This window comes from Cottoperca gobio, chromosome 5, assembly GCF_900634415.1.
Source record: "Cottoperca gobio chromosome 5, fCotGob3.1, whole genome shotgun sequence".
Classification (NCBI taxonomy): domain Eukaryota; kingdom Metazoa; phylum Chordata; class Actinopteri; order Perciformes; family Bovichtidae; genus Cottoperca; species Cottoperca gobio.
This window is the reverse complement of record NC_041359.1, coordinates 11,248,267-11,263,094: the sequence shown is the minus strand read 5'-3', so window position 1 is coordinate 11,263,094 and position 14,828 is coordinate 11,248,267. Positions and strand designations below refer to the sequence as shown.

General features: G+C 41.0%; 1 protein-coding gene across 4 annotated transcripts; it reads right to left on the bottom strand.

The window, feature by feature from the left end:
• Window positions 1-1,244: 1,244 nt before the first annotated feature.
• On the bottom strand, window positions 1,245-14,051 carry eif4ba (eukaryotic translation initiation factor 4Ba). Of its 4 annotated transcripts, XM_029431943.1 has the most exons (15): window positions 13,936-14,051; window positions 11,227-11,367; window positions 9,786-9,991; window positions 8,416-8,532; window positions 8,130-8,184; window positions 7,842-7,988; window positions 7,311-7,442; window positions 6,939-7,112; window positions 6,199-6,496; window positions 5,495-5,583; window positions 4,922-5,183; window positions 4,710-4,747; window positions 3,157-3,277; window positions 2,630-2,702; window positions 1,245-2,355 (listed from the first exon to the last, which is right to left on the bottom strand). In XM_029431943.1, exons 1-15 carry the CDS (start codon window positions 13,946-13,948, stop codon window positions 2,278-2,280), a joined length of 1,944 nt encoding a protein of 647 aa, XP_029287803.1. In that variant the 5' UTR covers window positions 13,949-14,051; the 3' UTR covers window positions 1,245-2,277. The 4 variants fall into 4 exon arrangements, with proteins under 4 accessions (XP_029287803.1, XP_029287802.1, XP_029287804.1 ...); XM_029431942.1 differs by lacking the exon at window positions 13,936-14,051 and having other exon boundaries at window positions 11,227-11,395; XM_029431944.1 differs by lacking the exons at window positions 3,157-3,277; window positions 13,936-14,051 and having other exon boundaries at window positions 11,227-11,395.
• Between the last annotated feature and the right edge of the window lie 777 nt (window positions 14,052-14,828).

The following is a 14,828-nucleotide window of genomic DNA, read 5'->3' as shown; positions in this document are numbered from 1 at the left end:
ACATTCACCAATAGATAGCATTAGGTAATGCCTTATTTGCATATTTAAGCATAACCTCTAAGAAAACGTGTAACTTAAAAAAGGAATTGCCTTAATGAAAGTAATCAACTGGAGAAGTGTTTACCCTCTTTACCCTTAATGTAACACATTGTAGCAATACTTCAATGTAAAAACAGCATTCATTAATATGTAATATGGAGAAGTACTTTACAGCAGTTTAGAGCAAAACAAGACAAAGATGAGCATTATTAAAAAATAAGCAACATTGATATGTTGCAGAGGCTTGAATCCTTTTATATTTACTATATATTGTTTTTCTCAAATGGATATTTGTTATTGCCCCTTATGTTTTTTTTATTTTCACTATTTACTGTTTTTTCTTAGAGCCTCCCAGCTAAAGTATTTCACACAATTGTCCTTTATAACCGGAGTGACAATATATTTCATAAATATTAAATATAAAGTAACTAAAGCTGTCACATTGAAATTGTGCACTGACATGAAGCAAAGTATAAAATAGAATAAAATGATTGCAGTACTTAGTTATTCCCCCACGGGTCACATGCACTTTGCAACCTCACGATGAAGAGGAATACTTTGCTATCATGCAGAACTACACTGATTGTACAAAATAGCTGGGAAGCTTTCCTAATTTGACGTTGTTATAAGCCAGACGCAGAGAAAAAATGAGAAAAAGCCTTTTGTAGCTTTCAGACAATTGTCCACACAGCGAGTCAGCATCTTTCAGTCGCACACGCACAATTTATGCTCCTCTAAAATTAAAGTACTTTGTGAACAAACACCGGGCTAATGTGTTTGTAACAGCGATAAAAGAAGCAGACACCTCTGGTGTCCAATCACAAAGCTTCAGCATACACAAACTCCTTCAGTGCGTCTGTGAAGCTCAGCAGGATCCGAACCAGCTGCCACCAGGAGTCCGGCCCTCAGCAGGGGGTCGAGACAGAAGAAATACTGTGGAAATGTTAAGTCCCACAGACCACACCAGGAGAACAGTACGCAGAGGGAAATACTTTGTTGTTGTTGCTAATAAAAGTGATGCTTTTGATGATGCAACTCGCCATCCTGCGACTGACAGTTTCATGGTTCAATTTGAATGACACGCCATCACAGAAGTGTATTTGTATTTATCACTTATGCCCATTAGATATTAGGTCTTTTTTTTTTTTTACCCTCGGCCCAAATCCCTCCAGTAATGCATACATAAACAATGACCACATACTATATGAATGCACATAATGACCCCAATTTATTGCAAATTGGAAGACAGGTTCATGTAATCCTCACATCGTGCTATAGGCAACTCCAGACTTTCCCCAAATATTTGTAATCCTCACTTCAGGAAGAGTGAATGATTTAGACAGCTGTGGAGAATCTTTATGACGGCTGGAAACGTGCATTACGAGCATTTAATTGATGTTATTATTTCATCAGGAGGTGTAGTAATAGAAAGACATCGGTACAATGATTGGGGATAATAGCAAAGCACTTGATTGATTCCGAGCAAGAATCGTATAGCGGCCGTTTTTCATTTGACACACAAGTCACAGTCCTCTTTACAATACTGTGACTCAGTTTAAAACAACTTCAATTTACGCTTTCTCAAACAGTGCACATGACAATTTCTTTCTTCAATTTAGTAACCAATCTCAACATTCATGTTTTAGAAGACAGGATATTCTTGACCAATTTCATAAATAAATTTGATTTAAGAGAGTTTTAAAATAATTCTATAAAATTACTTACCAGTGACTAAAAAAGGGCTTATAATGAATAGTTATGCATTTAATATGGGAATTACTTGGTCAATAGGTCAAAAGTTGATCAATAAAAACGGTTCCACTTAGTTAACTACATCTTCTGTCATATTATCCAACTTCACACCTGTGATCCACAAATATACAAATCCTTTTTTCCCCACTTTTTCCATTTATTTATTACAATTAATTCAATGTTATCCATCACTTTTCCATGTGTCAGCTACTCCTTTTTTCCCATTTAAAACAAGTCCAGTATGCGACTATTCTTAAGAAGCTGAATAGTCCTGAAGGCGGGGCAGGGGAGGAAGGATGGGTGGGAGGGTGTTTTGAAAGTAAGGACAGGTTTGTAGGAGGAAAGGAAGGAGGGAGTGATGTCCTCCCAGGAGCCTCTTCCATGTGAGGAGTTTTTTTTTTCATAAGCTATGTGAGATTATTTTTTTCAGCGGTTGTTGTTTTCTCCTTTTCTTGCGCTTTCAGGCCTCGTCTCGTTATTTTCTCTCTATTCTACGTCCTCTGCGTCGTCTCCTTGGTCTCCGTCCATTAGCAGAGCGGCGTACTTACTGGCTGAGCTGAACTTCTAAAAGCAAAACAAAACAGAACCTATATCAGTACAGTTCTCTTTGGATGCTAGACAAATAGAGCGTATACAAGAGAAAAGATGTCAACTTTCTCAAGGAGAATGAAACATTAGGGACAATTATTTTATGACTGATGATGATGGGCTGTTCATTCGCTGAAAAAATGTACGGGGGAGCACTGATAAAACAACTTAAGGCTTTAGGGAAACCCTAATGAAGATTCATTTAGGTGACGTCAGACTCTGGGCTAATCCTTGGCAGTGAAGGACTTACAGGGGTTGGGGTTTCTTCAAATTTCTTTGGCTCTGGGGGTGGTCTGGAGTCTCGGTCTCTTCTGTTATCCTTTCTACAATCAGAGCGAACACTGAGGTTAACATTTGTTGACAAACCTCAGTGCTGGAAAGTTGACCCTGGCTATGAATCTTCAAACACACACAGCTAAAAAGACAAACTAAAAAAAAGGAGCACAAATTATGCTAATTTATCTATTATCTAATTATCTACAAGCTGCTCGGCACCCAGTCAACACCGTGCTCAGTTCTCAAAGCCTCAAGTAAAATTCAGAAATCTTCCAAATTTCAGGTCCGATTCATGGTGTTGATGTTTTTGCACTCAAATTGATAGAAAAGGTAGAGCATTAAATGTGCACTCCAGAAATCCTTGTGTTCCTAATGTCCACAACACTAGGAACAATGAATGCATCATCAGCAGTGTAACTGAGCATAGGCCATTCTTTACAGATGCCCAGTGACTCCCTGTCCCATTAAGAGCTTTGGAGTGGCTAGCTTTGAATGGCTGACCTGTCTCCCTCCTTTCTTCGGTCTCTGTTGGGGCCCTCTCCTCGGCCCCGCCCTGCTCCAGGCCCCCCTCGTGCCCGTGGGGGACCCCGGTCCTGACGCATACCATCAGCCTTGTTCTCATCTTAAAGGAGAAGCCAGACAGTTGAGTGAAGGGAGGATGTAGCATAGACTACACTCACAGCACACTGCAGCATAAAAAGCCACTGGGTTGGATTCAAAAAAGTTAGTCACTGATGTAGAACCAAGTGAGAGGTGCACAACCGCTTGCATGCAAGCTGAGCTTGTACAGTGCAACTCTTTTAATTTCGACATCGGCTTGAAAGTAGTGCCAAAGTAAAAACAAACAAAAAAAAAACAAGTCCTATTCTGATACAGCACTCTTTTCATATTTGGCCTCGAGTTTGAACCTGACGTATATATATATATTTTTCCCAAGTCAGAATTGTGGTGCAAGTACAAGTCACTTTGATTATTTGTACAACAATGCAGACTTTTCAGTGCTCCCCTTGCAATGAATAGTCTCCGCAGGACGATGAGTTCATGACCCAATGACGTTCTCACTTTGCCAAATATGTCTATTATGATACAGTTACAAAGTGTGAAAAGAAAGGATAACAGCTGCTCTTGCACCTCATCATGTAAAATGAACCAGTCTCAATGGAAAACCCCTGGAACTCATATAACTTGCGTAATAATGCTGTATATGGACAATAAGGAATTTACTTCCCGTCTGTAAAGTCACGTTTCACCTTTTATGGCCTCAACAGAATGAATTGATAAACCCAGTTTTTCCTGTAAACCTCAGTTGCCTCGTACTAAACTAGAGTTTGAAACCATTTTCATATCAGCATCAATGATTTTTTTGGTTTGGTGAATGAAACTTGGTACAGGTACACCTAATCGTACACTATGTAGTTTTCTGCCACTAGTGGGCTCTCAATCAAAACAATAACAAAAAGATGGCAAAGAAATTCCATTTTAAAGGGCTGTCAGATGTTTAAATAACTACACTCTCACTTTTTAGCCAGGCCAGCATCAAAGCTCAAGAGATGGCCGTGCCAGTTGGGTTGTAAGTCAAACACGTTGGTCCAGACTAAAATATTCACTTCAGTTCATGACAGGAGCTTGAAGATGAAGAAAGCTGAGCATACACTGAGCTTGATAAGAAGAGTCTGAGGTGTCCTATAATGGCCACTGTACAGAGAATACACCGTTTTGATTAAGATGACAACATGGTCTTTTCACTGGCTTAAATGTTTTTTGCCTCACTAGTAGGGATCTAACAGCAACGTCGCCTCATTTTTATCCATCCACCATTTTTGTTTTGTGTGTAATGACCTTTACAGTCTCACAGGGTTGCTCATGTGGCTCTCGATTTTGAGTCTTGCTCAAATTCAAAGTCTCCATTATCACGCATGTTTGTGAATGTATGAAATAGTTATATTTTTACAGAAATGTCCTTCAGTTTCCTTTGTTTTTGTCGAGTCCTTTTATAGTTGAAATGGCTCAATTCTATTCAGTCTGCACTGAGGTTTGGTTCGGGTAGGTCTTACCTTTTTCAGATTCTCTTTCATCTGCAGAACTTGGAGAGCTAAGGAGAAGGTAAGAACAGTCAGGGAAATGTATACAAAACACTCAAAGTTTTACTTTTCTACAAGCATTTGATAACCACTTCTGGGTATGGAATGTTTTGAAATGGCCGTTTCTGAGCCGTGTATTCCTGAAAGGCTTCCTAACATGCAGTACATCGTATTTGAGTTCTCACCTGAGCTTGGGAGGAGATGAACCACTTGGGGACACAGGAGAGACTGGAGGTCGTCCATCACCCTCGCTAGAGCCTGTGCTGGCTGCACTTCTCTTGGCCCAGACGTTCTCCTTTGGAGGAGGTGCGGGCATCACCTTCAGCAGCTCCTTGGAGGAGTTGGTGGAGGGGGGCAGTGGGGAGGTCCCAGGGGAGGAGGGTTCACCTTCTCTCGCACTGAAAACCTCATTTTCCCCAGAGCGCTCGCCATCTCGACACCGGGAGCCTAGCAGATGAAAAGACCAGCATGTCCGTTTTACATCACTGAAGATTATTTTCAATGCTTTTACCACTTGGTGAGATATTCACCATTTTCTGTTTGTCTTGGTTGGTTTTTTTAAAGTACACTGAAAATATATCACTTACTCCCAAATACAGAAGACATTTTTGCGAAAATAAATGAATACTTTGATTTCCGTTTCATCTAACAAACTGCAGACTGAATTGACTGTAATGTGATTGAGAGAACAAAAAGGCCCTACACGGCCAGATTCCTGAAGGCAAGCTCTATCAAAATTAAATGCAAATGTGTCTCACCTCTTCCAGAAGTACTTCCGGGCTGTGAAGACTCACTTGTTGTGCGAGATCGCTCAGTGTGAGTTTCTTCATTGCGCCAACTTGGATCCCTAAAAACAAAAAGATAAAAGCTTAAACACAGGCCTGCAAACTCCAGTGGGATGAAAAAATGGGTACAGTTCTAAGGATAGGGCCAAACTTTGCTTTGTGATGCTTTGCTTTCACTTGGTTCAGACAAAACTTTAGTTAAAGAGCAACTACACACTAAACATGTTCCCCCACTGTTCACATAATACACACTAAGTGTAAATTACTGCTTTTCTGTCCCGTTGACTTAAGTGCAATGCGTCTGCCCATGCAGAGCTACACAGTTTGCAGCTGTTACAAAACAAACTTTACATTTTTTTATTTTAAGCATAAGTAACATGAACTCCTCCCAAAACAGGGAGTACTTGAGAACCATACTTCATAAATAACAAATTTAGTTGTCACTAGTTCATAAACAAATGATGTGATAAGGGTAGGGTTGTGGTGGTGATGGTCTAGTGGTCTGCCTTCCAAACATAACACTAGACGGTCGGGAGTTCAATACCAGGGTGCCACCATTGTACCCCTGAGCAAGGTACTTGCAAGGGAGACTGTCCCTGTACTTAGTTCAATGCAAGTCGCTCTGGATAAGAGCGTCTGCTAATGTAATGCAATAATCATCCATGTCAACTCCTGACCTGTCTCGCATCTTTCTTTCGGGTCCCCGGCCTTTGTCCTCTTCCAGCTGCCTCTGCAGTCTCTCTTCCTGTTTCTTCAGCCTCTCCTCCACCTCCCTCTCCTTGGCTGCTGTGTCAACTGGCTTGGCTGAACCAAAGATGGATGAGGTCCTGCTGCCAGAGGTTGGAGCTGCAGCTGGGGCAGTACCACCACCACCACCTCCGCCGCCGCCTCCACCTCCGCCGCCACCACCACCACCTTCCTCGTCTTTGAGCAAGCTACGGGGCTTAAGGTTCAACTTGGGTCTCTGCCCGGAAGCTGGCATGGGAACAGGAAAGAATAATATTCATATTAATATTCATAGGAGTGTGCCTGTAAATATCTGAAGATGGCGTTAGCAGACAACCTCTACGTAAACCAGCTTAATTATAAGGGGAAAGTTTAAGTACAAGTTACAGTGGGAACAGTAGGAGAACTGGCAGAGCATACAATACAAATAAAATAAGTGTATATACATGTAGTGGTTGATTTTATTGTACTATTTATGTTACAGAATCTGAATCTGAGTTACTGTCGTTTACAAACTAAAGAATAGTTCATTTGTTTTCTTTTTACTGAATACTTAAAAAAGGCACATTGTTGCACAAGTGACATTTATGCTGACATGTAAAACTATTACAACTATGAAATGAATAATAAAATATTTAAGTATAGAATAAGAATAGGTAACGAGATTAAAATTCGTAATAAGAACTCTCACCGTCACTTCTCTCCTCACGCCCCTCCTCCCGTTTTTCGTACCGGTCCTCACGGTCCCCATAGCGATCCCGTTCCCCGTAACGATCACTGCTACCCCGACTATCATCATAATCACGGCGGAAGCCACTGCCAAAGGCACGACGACTTCCTCCTCCTCCACCACGAGAGTCAAAACCTAGAAGGATGGCAGGGGAGAAAACGGGTAAGAGACGAAAATGGTAGTTTATAAACAAGTTCATACAAGTTTAATAAAGTCAATGACTTGAATAGGATAGGCACGGCAAAGAATATTTTGGGGATTTTATGATAAGGAAGCATAAAAAAAGCAGATACAGCCAGGGTGATCTGAATCCAAACAAGCACAACACCACACCTCCTCTATCAAAGTCTCTACGATCCCTGTCGTCATAGCGGTCCCGGAAACGGTCTTTCCCGCTATCAAAGCGATCATTGTCCCGCCGTGGCCCGTCTTTGAAACGATCCGACTCATAACGGTCCCGTGATCCTGCAAGAATTTTAACAGAATAGCGATGGTGTTAATTTATGGATTTCCACTGCTAATTAACTTTGAGACTTGAGTTCTGTCAACATTTTGGATAAATATATAAATAGCACTTTAGCATGTTTTACAATTGAAAAGCTGTTAAGCACATTTAGGGAAAGCATTTAGCAAAGGGAGGGAATTTGGACACTTTCGAATAGATAGCTTGGTTTAACAAATTGTTTCAACTAATATTCTCCCAGGACATGAAAGCAGCATCAGTTTTATCCTAGTGTGATACTAAGAAACAAGTCCCTTCTGTTCAAAACTTCTACCTCAATTATCTTCAATCACAATTATTCTGAAATCAAACGTACGAGAAGAATGGATGTCGAAGCACAAACAAATACAATTCTGACTCACTCTCTCCAAAGGCTTCTTCTTTCTTGGGAGGTCCATCGTCAGCATCCGAGCTGGGCCGAGCCCTCCAGTCACTGTCAGTCTTGTCAGGACCCAAATCTGACATCCGGCCACCCCTGTCTCGGCCTCCCATAGATCCATTGTCTCGCTCTGGAGGTGTGGAAAAAAAGGATATAATACGTTTAATTATAGGAAATTAAGGTTTGGGGACATATTCCCCATTTGCTAAATGACTATAAAAAAGGTAGTCATGGTGGCCAGAAGTCACAGCAATAAAAGTGACCAACATACCTTTATCATTAGACTGGTCTGCAATATCTACACGGATCCTTCGGTTTCCCAGGTTCTGTTGGCATGAACGATGGAGGGGACACAGTCAGTCTCATGAACACATTAACATTAACATTAACAAAGATAGATCATTTTCACTTTGTGCAGTGAGACAAACAAATACATTCTAACCCAAGAATTGAATGTGCAATAAACTACAGGGAAAGCCTTACACTCATGTCAGCTCAGATCCAGGGGTTAAACTAAAAATGCAAAAATGTTAAAAGTTCTTGTTGTATCTCCTCACCTCCTCGTTGAGACTCAAGGCCCTCAGGAGGGAGTCCACATCATCAAATTCAGCATAGCCAAAGCCCTTCAGCCTCTCTGGGTTACTGGGCTCTCGAGGCAGACGCACTGCACTGATCTGGGGGTGAAGAAAGTGACAGAATAACATAAAACAGATCTGGACCGAGATCTCTACAGTTCACCAATACAAACTCAGGAGAAGCAAAGAGTAATATTCAAATGGAAAAATAGAGAAGAATGGTTGACTAGGACTTTAGTGGAAAATCAGCAAAGTTATCTCGCTAATATTAGTTGATTTTATAAACGTGTTTTATTTAGCAATATATAAAAATGTATGCGAGTGTTTAAGATATGCTAGTAGTTCAAAAGGGTTCTAGCTGAGTTTTATGATTGTGTTACTGAAACAGGACTCTGACCAACTTGGCTTTTGGAAGCTCGATTATCTGTAAAAGAGTCATTTATAGATAAACGCAAACATTCCTGGCTAGATGAGGAAACTAACATAAACCCTTTAGTATTCCTTTGATGCACCCCAAATATGACAAAAAGGTCACGCAACATTTGGACCCTACTTAAACCGTATATTATGGTTTAACAGTACAAACAGCTTACGGTAAATGCCAACATTCAACAGTGGCTCATTGGCCATAGTTCTTACTGAGCAGTTAAGGCACTCAAATACTGGCATATTGTCAATAAGAAACAATAAACAACACAAATGTCAGCAACGCTCCATCATAAGACTGACTTGTTGATAATTACTGAAGTGCAGCTTGCGCTCATTTATTCAGGGTAGGCACAACAAACTGACAAAAATGCACATGTGAAGGCACATCGCAGCGGGTATCAAGCACTTAGATCTATATGCTTTAATTCTGTAGTTTCTACGGTCGAGTGTGGTCCCATATAAACACTGACATTAATTTTTGTTTTGGTACGGTCTGAATCCGCAGTGGGAAGCTGCCTGAACGTTTGGGGGAGAAGGACTTGCCTTTGCTTCACTAATGGGGCAACATGTCGTGCAACGGCGGCATAAATACATCCATAAATGGCGGACATGGTCAAATAACCTAACAGGACTTTTTACATGTTTACAGATAAATGTGTAAACAACAGCAGTCCCAAGGGCAGTGTGCCTCTGTACTAATACTTCAGAGATAAAGATGCAGATACATTTGAATATGGACAAGACCGGCTAGCTTGATAAGATGTTGATAAGCATTTAAGGCTCCTGTAAAGAGCAATAAAGACTGAAACTGTCACTTGAGTTTCACCGTTTGCGTTTCCTGCAAAAAGTTGCAGTAGCTTTAACAACCAAGGGCTATGTGTCGTATGCCCTCCACTGCATGTGTGTGTGCTTGCTAAACCTACTGCCAAGCCGCGGAAGAAGTCTTTGATCGAGTCCTCAGTGACATCATAGGGCAGGTTGCCTAAGAAGGCCGTGTAAGGCGGGCTGCGGGGCAGTCTGGACCGGTCAACATTGGGTTCACGAGCAGAGCGAGGAGCTGTTGGCAGGATGGACCGGTCAATGCCCGGTGCCCGGTATGAATCCTCCTCCGTGTGCCAAGAGGTTGAGACTGGAGGGATGAGAAGAGAGAACATTTTAACTTACTGATCAACAACTGTATATTTCTATTTGATACTGGGTTCTTCATTTCTTAGAGGTTTTCTATTCTGGACATGCAAAAAAAGCATATGGCAACAAAGACTTAATGAATATTAATGGAAAGATATATTCATTAGTCACACATCGACATCCACAAAGACACTACAGCAAATACATAACTTCTATAAAAGAAATTACTTAGTGTGAGAAATAGTTATCGCTGAACCCTTAAAATGTCCCTTTAGTTCAGCAGACACTTGTGCATTATGTTACTGTTCTGTGAGGTAGACATTGATAGAGTTAATTATCAGTGCTACCCTGCTAATGGGTTTGAAATCAGTACAAGCCACTAGCCGGTAAAGTATGCAGGTGACTGCTAGATTTGCTTCACTCATTTCATCACTCGGTAATTTAGTGGATGGAAGATTTTGTTATCCACCAGCCACAGTGGAAGGTAGACAACGCTAGTATTAGGACTGATGCTAGCTGATGCAAAGATCCTGGATCAGATATAAGAATAAAACAATTACATAATAAGTATCAAGAAACTACCTAGACACGTCATGCAAGGCACCATTTTTGTATGATATTCTGTAAAGAGACTAGCTACCCATCACGTGACAACATGTGATGTGAGCTTGATATGTTGCTCTAGCAAGGAGGAAACAGCAGAATACACAATGTGCAATTTTTAGAGGTACAATCGGAAATTGTGGGGTTCAGCAGCACAAATTTGACAAAGACAGATATGCACCACGCAAAAAGAATGAAGGAGAAACTCGATCCAGAGAGCAATAGTTCATAGCCAACAGATTATAGAAAAATGCATGAATTTATTTAACCATCCGTATCGAGTGGTTGATAATTTGGAGCTTTTATGATTCATTTGACATCCAAGGCCTCAAGCCACACTATCCAACCAACATTTAATATTCAAAACGGCCATACCAAATCTGTACAAGTCAGTTAGTGGATTCCTTTCAAAATACTTGAAAAACTTTGCGGTGGTAAGCAGTTTAATTAACGCTCTGCCACAACATATTTACACTAAACACGGTTGCTCATTTTACGTTCAGTGACTGCATTCTTCAACGCATTTCTCCCCACTCAACTAATAGACCCGAGCAATAGAGCAAGGATATTGATCTTACTATTGCAAGTTATGCAAAATAAAGACTTTATGGATGTATTTCTGTGTGTGCTCACCATCTCCGTCCAGGTCATCAGTCTCATCGGCCCAGCTAGTGGACTTTGCTGGGTAGCTGGGGGGAGCGTTGCTGCCTCCCTTGTCCTCTGCCAGGAAGTCAGTCAGAGTGAGGGTCTTCCCCTTCTTATTCTTCTTCTTAGCTAGAGGGGACATGAACACAGAGTACATAGTCAGCCATGGAAGAAACATACTAGGCCATGGGTTAGTTGCCCATATGGATGTCTGTCAAGAAGTCTTTAAAGTCTCCGGAAAGGCAAATCCATGATAGTCTCTTATTAAATGTAAGACGGAATCTAAAAGTATGAAAGAATGGCATTTGAGATAGCTGTGTAATTTTTAAGAATAAGTCTATTTCCCTTCCCTGTGATTGGGTTGCACTTAGGCGGAGATATTAATTACGTAATAAATACCTGTCAAATCATATTTACGAGAAAGATGATTGACGTGTCTATAATGTCAAACGGATTTCACAACACTTCCAATCGTATCCCCCATGAGAAAACAGTGCACTTCACTTGAAAACCTGTAATGTTAAGCCACCTGAATCTGTATTAATCACAGAGTTGATAAGTAGATCAAAAGGTGTAGCATAGCTAATATAATGCTAACTGTTTAATTTAAGTAGATGAAGAAGTTCGGGAGGTATAGATCCATGAAAACTCAAAAACGGATGGTCTACCCTAGTCTGCTAGTTAGCCGAGTAGTCAATCTAACTAGCAGACTACTGGGTTAGTTGATAATAGGCTCAAACGTTTTTGCACAGAAAAGCTAATGCTAACCATTCTTTGTAGGTGAATGGAAAACACTACAAACGATAGCTCCATACTCTGGGAGGCAGATAAATAAAAACACATATTAAGGTGGTTTAACCTAGTTTGTTAGTTAGTTGTCGATACATTTAACGTTTTTCTCTCTCGGAAATTACAAATGGCTAACATTTGGGGGGGGGATTGTGGCAGATGTTGTATAACTTTATGATAATTCCAAGGTCAAAACAGTAATGTTAGATTGCTTCACTGGCTTTTATTAGATTTCAACTACCATTTTGAATAACTCAGTGAAATATTACAAAATATAGTTGGTAAAGCAGTGAAATACTGCACAACAGAGATTCATTCTTTAAGCACCAACAAGCTGGGTTTGTGTGTGTGTGTCTCTCTCCACTCATGTGGACAGCTGCATCTCTGAGTAGACAAACAGTATTTGTAGCATGAGATGTTGTCCACATCCAAGCGAGATAAGACTGCAGTGTGCGAGTGATAACAAAAACACTGACTTATTTTCAATAAATACACAGAGTGGTCTGCCTGTCCAATAGGTCAGAAATGGTTGTACTCCCATTTGTTCAGCCCCAAGAATACAATGCAAGGTGCAATCATTGTGATGTGTTCAAACCACTAGACTGCATGTTTGATGCATTTCCAATGAATACGCCTTGGGGTGTGAATCGATGGTTCACGTATCCATTGCAGAACATTCCTGCTAGTGTATATTTGAATGGCAAACAGTTGCCAGTTGACCTGTGAGAAGCCAGTTGGGTGCTTCACAGGTCAATTTATAGGCAGGTCTGGTTTGTTTGGGTCAGGCAGAAAAGGGGGGGATCAACAAAGCTGGCTATGAGCTTTATAGTGAAAATCCCAGATGTCAGGACATTCTTTACACACTTAGTTACAAAAACTGCACACATACAGACCAATAGAGCCGGTTAACAACTATTTCCCAGTGCAAAATGCTAAGTCATTGTTAACAATTAACAGGCCTAGACTTATTATACCCTCAAAAACAATGTACTGACTGCTTAATAGCTTTCTTAGCGCGCCGCACTAATGGGACATTAGCAAGCTAGGAGCTGCGTAACGTTAACTTTTGGCAGTAGTGCTAAAGCTACAATACCATAACACCTACAAGGACCAACTATTGGGCCAAACACACAGGTTGTTTGTTTCCTAGGAAGCAGATCGCTTTTGTCTTTATGGCTATGCGGGCTTAGTCAGCAAAGGAGTGCTGACGGGGGAAGTATCCCTGCTTAGCTGGCTAGGTTTTAGGGCCTAGCGCACATCGCGGCGCCAGAATCCAAGTGCGCCATCATCGGAGCAAGACTTGACCGGCCGGATGGGACGGCTCGAAGTTATGAAGCTGCCAGGGAAGTGTTTATGATACGACCCAACAGGCCCAGCTGCCTCGTTTCATCAAACACCGATACCAGGGCGCCAGGCTGCACACGTGGGGAGACTACTCGTGCAGCCCGGACTTCTCGGCCCAACTCCTCCTCCACGAAACGCGCTTGCGCCCGATGCTTATCTGCTCTGAGCTCCACGGCGAGCTCCGCCACGGGCATACAATGTGCGAGGTCTACACGCAGTTAGCAACATTTCCCAACATGCTATAGCAGGTTTAATTTATGTAATACTGTGAAACCCCAGTAGCAGACAACCCAAACACCATACTAACGTATGGGGAAAAAGCCGCATGTAATCTGTAGGTTAAAATTTTCAGATGCAGTGCAAGTCGTTCGCCTTCCTCAAGCAGTTACGTCTTTACCGGGCCAAAACAACCGACGAACCTATTTATACACGCGGGACAACGACGCCAATCAATAAGACGATGCATTAACAACCCTAAAACCTAATATGTTTAATTATATCGTGGTAAAAACCCGCTAAAATCCCCCCCAACCGACCAAGATCGTTCACCCTCATAAACCTCACCTGACGCCGCCATGTTGGAGAACGAGTTCGTAGTAGTTCCCGGATGAAGGCGTCAGAGGTTTATTATCGGGAGCGCGCATTGCCGTTCACGGGAATGTCTCCTCCCTTGTTTGCTTACTCCAAACTTCATAGATGTATACAGAGAACCTGGTTTACTTCTACTTATCCACATCTGCTCATTGAAAATGACAGCCAGACATTAGTTTCCTTTTTTGTCAAATGTGTCACTGAACTAACGTTAGCTTTAACTCTCATTTATTTCTGTTTTCTGGCCGTCTCCAAATCCTAAAAATCTCCATGCAGCTTTAAATGCTCTTTTTTCAGAATCAGCTTTACATTACAGTTCATTTATTCTTTATTGGTCAAGTAGACAATGTGAACACTTGGCTAGAAGGAAGTTGAATCTGTTGTTCTCATTGTTCTCAATGAAGGTCTACTTACACAGAAATAGACAACAGTATTATGTAGCCCAAACACAAGTATGTGAAAAATAGGTGTAGTATTTTTAAATGTATAAATTAAAAGCAAAAATGACCAACAACAAAAATCTAATAAAAAGGCTATTTACATGTCAAGTGTTTCTGTAAGTTGTGAACCATAAAAATAGAGCAAATAAATAAATACATGTATATGCATGGACTGGATGATTATTTACCGAACGTGCACATGTGTATGTACGCAACTTGCAGGACTGTTATCTTCATTGTTTTGAGCGTGTTCAGCTCCAGGTTGTTCTGACAGAATAACTGCTTAATATTCTTTGTTAACCTGAAAAATTATCGGTAAAATTGTGAATTATGTCATTTAAAATCTTAAAAGGCTAAGACCAGTCTTTGGTATGTGCGTATTTAGGCATATACATTCCTGAATTATTTTTAAGAAACCCTTTTCAT